Genomic DNA, 7321 nt, shown 5'->3' with positions numbered 1-7321 from the left:
GGCTGCCAGCAGTTTCAACCATAGCCTTGCCTCCCCTCTGGTGGCCACTCTTACTTACTACAACGGTTTGTTTTATTTCCACGTAGGGGATTTATAATATGATATAATATAATATAATATAATATAATATAATATAATATAATATAATATAATATAATATAATATAATATAGCGCTGGGGTGTCTGGTTGTCATGCTGATGTGTATAGTTCATGTGAAGCAGTGTAGAGTGTATGTGATGTTGATTTCGTGTTGTCTGGATATCTGGGTTAAAATGTCATGTGTTTCTTTCTTCTTGTTCTTTAGGACTGTATGAATAATAGAAGTAGAGTAGTTGTTTATGTTTCTCTTCTCTTTCATGACTATTTACTTCACTAATGTCTGAGCTGGCCCAGACCTGGGGTATCATGTTGTGTGGGTGTGTCAACTCCACTACTTAACCCAGTGCTGCTAATTTAAAAAGAAAAACACTAACCCTACTTGGCATCTGCACATATTGTTCTGTGTATTTCATGTCCACTTTGTATCTGCAAGTGTTGTATGCTATGATTATGTCCTCGATTGTAAGTCGCTTTGGATAATAACGTCTGCCAAATGCAATTCTTGTCGTCCTCAGGGCTTCAGGAACGGTCTACACAGCTATTGACATTGCCACTGGACAAGAGGTACTCTCTCTCTCTCTCTCTCTTTCTATCCCTCCCAATCCATCCATCGTCATCTCTCTAGTACCCCCCCCCCCTCTCTCTCTGTCTCTCCCAATCTTTCCATTGTCGTCTTTACGTATAGTATTGTCAACAATATAACCAAAGATGGTGTGTTGTTGTTTACCCCCTGATGGAGTTTTGTTGTTGTTTACCCTCCTGATGGAGTTTTGTTGTTGTTTACCCCCTGATGGAGTTTTGTTGTTGTTTACCCACTGATGGAGTTTTGTTGTTGTTTACCCCCTGATGGAGTTTTGTTGTTGTTTACCCCCTGGTGGAGGTTTGTTGTTGTTTACCCCCTGATGGAGTTTTGTTGTTGTTTACCCCCTGGTGGAGGTTTGTTGTTGTTTACCCCCTGGTGGAGGTGTGTTGTTGTTTACCCCCTGATGGAGTTTTGTTGTTGTTTACCCTCCTGTCGTGTAGGTGGCAACCAAGCAGATGAACCTGCTGCAGCAGCCCAAGAAGGAGCTGATCATCAACGAGATCCTCGTCATGAGGGAAAACAAGAACCCCAACATTGTCAACTACCTGGACAGGTCAGAACCAAGCATTCAATCTATTAATCAATCAATCAATCAATCAATACCATTGATTATTATTTTTTGTGTGTATAGCTAGCTTCATACGAGATATGGTGTAGGTTATCATGGATTACCTGAGAAGTAACGTGTGTGTGTGTGTGTGTGTGTGTGTGTGTGTGTGTGTGTGTGTGTGTGTGTGTGTGTGTGTGTGTGTGTGTGTGTGTGTGTGTGTGTGTGTGTGTGTGTGTGTGTGTGCATGCATGTGTGTGTGTGTGTGTGTGTGTGTGTGTAGTTACCTGGTAGGAGATGAGTTGTGGGTCGTTATGGAGTACCTGGCGGGGGGCTCATTAACAGACGTCGTCACGGAAACATGCATGGATGAAGGACAGATCGCAGCAGTGTGTCGAGAGGTGAGGGCACACACACACACACACACACACACACACACACACACACACACACACACACACACACACTCCACTCTTTATTTTGCAAGGTGTAATTTTGATTGTGTATGATCATCACTTGGGTTGTGGGTGTGCTGTCATGCCATAAAGTAGCATTCAGAGTGAAAGTTTGATGCTGTTTTTCTCTTTGTGTGTGTGTGTGTGTACAGTGTCTGCAAGCCCTGGAATTCCTTCACAGTAACCAGGTTATCCATCGAGACATAAAGAGTGACAACATACTACTGGGAATGGATGGCTCTGTGAAGCTGAGTAAGTACCACGCACTCACTCTCTCTCTCTCTCTCTCTCTCTCTCTCTCTCTCTCTCTCTCTCTCTCTCTCTCTCTCTCTCTCTCTCTCTAACTGTCTCCTCCCTAACTAACTAGCTAACCAACTAACACACCCACTCTAACTCTCTCCACTCTCTCCTCTCCAGCGGACTTTGGCTTCTGCGCCCAGATCAGTCCGGAGCAGTCCAAGCGCAACACCATGGTGGGCACCCCCTATTGGATGGCTCCAGAGGTCGTGACCCGGAAGAGCTACGGGCCCAAGGTCGACATCTGGTCCCTCGGCATCATGGCCATCGAGATGGTGGAGGGGGAACCGCCATACCTGAACGAGAACCCACTCAGGGTGAGTCTTAGAACCTGGAACCACACTATTAGGAACTATGGAAATAGAATCTACAACCGCCATACCTGAGTGAGAGTGCCAGAAATGCCCTGTCTCAGGGCCTCCGCACACCGATGCCGGCAGCACTGCGGAGCACTATCGGTTCCGACAATTTCCTTTACCCCCGCACACTGGCGCAGACGTGCTATACATGATGAATGATCAATTTCATCTCAGCAGAGCATGGATAATCAATGGCCGGCTCCGACAAAAATAGAGCTCTCCCCTAATCGGCAACCGACATCCACGGACATCGGCGCTTCTGTGCGGTGTCGTATTGAAAATAGTCGAATCGAACTTTGGTTGAACCGTGCCCCGCACTTTGTCGGAACCAGTGTGCAGAGGCCCTTAAGGTGAATACCAGAGCCATGAAACCCTTTTAATGACTCTCTCTCCATAGGCCTTGTACCTGATTGCACCCAGTGTTGCCAGATTGGGCTGTTTCCCGCCCAATTGGGCTGCTTAGGATGGCCGTGTGCGGGTAAAAATGGCATTTAGCAGAAAAACCCGCCCAATTTTTGCCATAGAAATCAATAGAATTGGGCGGAATTTTGTGCTTCTAGGCGGGTTTTGAGCATTTTTTCGGGCTGGAAATCATCAGCCTCATCTGCCAACCCTGATTACACCCCTGAGCTACACAGTAATGTAATAACTAATCTAAGTCTAATGTCGTGTAATAACCCTATCTCTCCCTCCAGGCCTGATTGCCACCAATGGCCTGTAGTGTTGTCTGTTGTACTGTTATCACCCTCTCTCTCTCTCTCCACATGCCTTGGACCTGATTGTTATAACCCTCTAATGTCATGTAATAACCCCCACCCCCTCTCTCTCTCCCCACAGGCCTTGTACCTGATCGCCACCAACGGCACCCCTGAACTCCAGAGTCCGGAGCGGCTATCGTCGGTGTTTCGGGACTTCCTCAAGAGGTGTCTGGAGATGGACGTGGAGAGGAGAGGATCTGCTAAGGAGCTACTGCAGGTGACTAGGAAATTCGGAATACACACACACACACACACACACACACACACACACACACACACACACACACACACACACACACACCTAACCCCCTCCTCTCCTCTCCTCTCGTCTCCTTACAGCACTCCTTCCTGAAGCTCGCCAAGCCGTTGTCCAGTCTGACTCCGCTCATCATTGCAGCTAAGGAGGCCATCAAGAACAGCAGCCGTTAGTTACTCAGTAGCCGCTAGCCCACACACCGCTAACTACAACACTGCAACACACAGCGGCTAACCCAGCCACCGCAACTACGATACCACACAGCGGGACGTGCTAGCGACGAACAACAAAAACAACTCTACACTGCAGTACATATTAGCGGCTAATCACCGCTAACTACAACATCACTCGGCGGCACGTGCTAACTGCAAATACCAACATCACTACACAGCGGGACGTGCTAGCGGCTAACAACCGCTGACAGTTCACCAGGAATGGCTGCTGCTATAGCAACGGACAAGTTGGCAGCAGGCCACTGTAACACCAGACAGACAGCTGTGAACAACACATAGCTAGCTGCTAGCATTAACTGCTGACAGTAAGCGGCTAATTGTTTAGCTTGTAAAAAAGACGTCATCACCAAGCGGACAGCTGCTACAACACCATGTGAAAACTGTTAGCTGTTTTTGCTATCAGCTAACTACCAGCAGCTGACTATGTATCCTGGCAACCTTTTTTGTGGATAACAAAACAGACATGACAGACTTGCTGGAGAGACGTGGCAGCCAGCCTGTGGTGTAATTTACACGATGACCACATGGTGGCGATAACACACACACACACACACACAAACACACACGCACCCGCAAACACAAAACAAACACACTGCTCCCCCCTCTTCCCATATACACTCTACTGAAATGGATGCTCCAAATACCCACCTCTGGAATTAGTACAGTGGTTCCCAAAGTGGGTGTCGGGTCCCCTAATGGGGTTGGGGATGTACTACAGGGGGGTCGCGGACCCCCAGTTTGGGAACCACTTCTGGAATTAGTGTATTCAGTATGACCTATAGCTGCATGACTTCTGCTCAACCACATATACTGTTTCTACAAGGAGAGATTGTGTGCGTGTGTGCGTGTGGGTGCGTGCATGCGTTTATGCATATGTGCATCTATTTCTTTGCTTCCAAAAAAATCTTTTTTTCACTTTGATTGTCATTTGGGTTTTGGTACTTAGTTTTTTTATATTATTGTGTGTGTGTGTGTGTGTGTGTGCGTGTGCGTGTGCGTGTGCGTGTGTGTGTGTGTGTGTGTGTGTGTGTGTGTGTGTGTGTGTGTGTGTGTGTGTGTGTGTGTGTGTGTGTGTTTGTGTGTGTGTGTTCATCTTTATACTTTTGCTTTGTACTGCTCTTAACATCTTGCTATTTATTTTCTGCACTCTATTTATTTTGTTTGCTGTTGGTGTGAGTGTCTGTATGTCTGAATGCGCGTGTGTGTGTGTGTGTGTGGTGGGCTACCTCATAATTTGGTGCTGTGTGTGAAAGTTGGGAAACAGGTATTGACTTACAGTACCTCGGCTTTGGGACTGTGTGTGCGTGCGTGTGCGTGTATGTGTATGTGTGTGTTGCAAGTCGCTGTGTCTATGTGTCTTTCCTCTACTTGCTATCCTGGACTACATCATTCCTGCACTTTTGGGAAAAAAAAACAATCTGGAATTCTGCAATGTGGGAATTCCGTAGCAGTGCGGCCAAAACTGTGGACACTATACAGGAAGGAAGACTTCGGGGTAATCACCTGGAATCTCCAGTTCCGCCCGACGCCCGTTGGAAAACTCTTTTGGAACAATGCGTTTAGTTTCTTGAATTCTCTTCCTTCTCTCCCTGGAACATATGGAATGCTCTTTCTCAGATTCGTTTTTTGTTTTTGTTTTTGAAAAAGTACAATGAAACATCCAAGAGTTAGATTAACACAATGGGAATGTTGAACAAGGGGACGTTATTTAGCAGTGTGTGTATATGTGTGCGTGTGAATGTGAATGTGCGCTCGTGGGTGTGTGTGTGTGTGTGTGTGAGTGTGTGTGCATGTAAATATATGTCTGATGAGTAGATGAGAGACAACCTTCAATGCCATCTAGTCACATTACTCACCTCACACACACACACACGCTCACACACTCACGCACGCCCACACACACCCGAAGCGCAGGCAGTTGTCAGTCATGTAGTTAGATTAATGTGGTTGCCATGGTGATGAAGAGAAACAAAGCAAAGAGACGCCACGCTACATTTTCTCTGCTCTGCCTTCGGGAAGTAACAGACAAGCTCCTCCGGTTCATTTGCAATTTGTGTAAAATGTACAAAGTTAAGTTGTGTGTGTGTGTGTATGTGTGTGTGTGTGAGAGAGAGTGTGTGTTTTTGTGTTATCTGCATACGTGGCAATGGAAACAGCCTCACATAAAGGAATAAAAAGGAGTTTGGAAAGGAAGAGTGAGCAAGAGACGGTTATCACCACATCACAGAGCGAAAAGGAGTGAGCTTGGAGAAGAGGGAATGGAGTGATGAGAGGAGAGATAAGAGGTATGGAAGGATAGCAGAAGAGAAGAAGACATGCAGGACTGTCACTGTGGAGATGAGAGCATGGTAAACAAATGCTGTTTACAAACACAGCTGACATGAGAGAAGAGAGGGATGCAGATGAAAAACAGAGAAGAGACAAATGAGAGGACAGAAGAGGGGGATGCAAAGACAGATGAAAGGAGAGAAGAGGGGAGGATGCAAACGCAGATAAAAGACGACAAGAGAGGGATGTTTGAAAACAATTACAAAAAAAGTCAACGTTCAAAGATGAAAAAGTATTTTATTTCTCGTAGCTATTTAATTCATGAATCATAATTTGCTGTTTGTGTCGTTTCTTCTTCTGGGGTCCAGGGGGGCAGGCGTGACAGAATGAGTCGTCACTTGGGAAACCATGGCTACCGTGACAACAGTGATATGTCACCATGTGAACTGTCAGGAGTGACGGGGTGGGGGGTGTCACCGGGGGTTGTCATGGTGACAGTGTGGGGATGGGGGAAAGGGGTGGGGGTGGGGGGGCTGTGGGTGTGGGCTTGTCACCAGGGACCGTCATGGTGACTGTATTTGGATTGTGCTTCTTTATTCATTTACTACCAAACATATTTAATTTTGATTTGATAACAATGATGTATGTGACGATGATGTATGTGATGATGATGATGATGATGACGACGATGATATTGATGACGACGATGATGACAATGATGAAGATAATAAATGATTGACATCCTCATGAGTCTGCATCATCTGTAGCAGGACGTCTATGCAGGAACACGGACAGGTGTGAGTGTGTGTGTGTGTGTGTGTGTGTGGTATATGACAGCTATCTGGGCTGTATCAGGGTTCAGGTGTGTGTGTTGTTCCTTGATGAGTATTGGAATTTTTAGGCCCTTTTCCACTGCCTGTTTTCTACCTGGTACAGCCCGACACGGCACGACTCGGACACCGTTTATTGCGTTTCGATTAGCAAGTACGGCATGACAGTAGCTCAAAACCAGCCCTCGTTTTTTTGGCCGACTGAACCGAGCTGAGCGGGTACTGTCACTGCCTACTACCCAGAATGCCATGTGTCTGTTCGCCCTCACCGGTAAATAAAAACACAATCATGGCGGCCACCAGATCAACTCTCTTGGAATGCTCTTTAGTTTGACACTGTATTACTTTGATATTAAAATCGAAGGCAGAAATCAACATTGTAGTATCCAAATATGATGTCGCTGAAACTATTTATAGCCTACTTAGACGGATGTGGGGTTGAGGGGGAATACGTGTTTAGGTGTCTGATTGGGGCTGTGTGGGGGTTAGATGCAGTTAAATGTACTGTATTGGCTGGAAGAGAGTGCTGTTTCACTTCTTCTCATCAGCAGGAATCAAACCCATGCCCCTGCGGCTCAAGGAATCAAACCCATGCCCCTGCGGCCCAAAGACTCACTCTTGTCCCTTGATGCCAA

The 7321-nt window shown here is 46.4% G+C and overlaps 1 protein-coding gene across 1 annotated transcript in view; it reads left to right on the top strand.

Moving 5' to 3' along the window:
• Positions 1 to 6338, top strand: part of LOC134452915 (serine/threonine-protein kinase PAK 3-like) — a 33567-nt gene extending 27229 nt beyond the window's left edge. The window contains exons 11-17 of the mRNA XM_063203593.1: positions 616 to 664; positions 1124 to 1236; positions 1514 to 1631; positions 1838 to 1937; positions 2103 to 2299; positions 3179 to 3316; positions 3439 to 6338. Of these exons, the coding sequence (XP_063059663.1) occupies positions 616 to 664; positions 1124 to 1236; positions 1514 to 1631; positions 1838 to 1937; positions 2103 to 2299; positions 3179 to 3316; positions 3439 to 3528 (805 nt within the window). The 3' untranslated portion in view covers positions 3529 to 6338. The remainder of the gene's footprint in view (positions 1 to 615; positions 665 to 1123; positions 1237 to 1513; positions 1632 to 1837; positions 1938 to 2102; positions 2300 to 3178; positions 3317 to 3438) is intronic.
• The last annotated feature ends 983 nt before the right edge of the window (positions 6339 to 7321 follow it).

The sequence above is a fragment of the Engraulis encrasicolus genome, chromosome 7 (genome assembly GCF_034702125.1).
Source record: "Engraulis encrasicolus isolate BLACKSEA-1 chromosome 7, IST_EnEncr_1.0, whole genome shotgun sequence".
Lineage (NCBI taxonomy): Eukaryota > Metazoa > Chordata > Actinopteri > Clupeiformes > Engraulidae > Engraulis > Engraulis encrasicolus.
The sequence above is the reverse complement of the archived record's forward strand: the minus strand, read 5'-3'. Positions and strand labels throughout refer to the sequence as shown.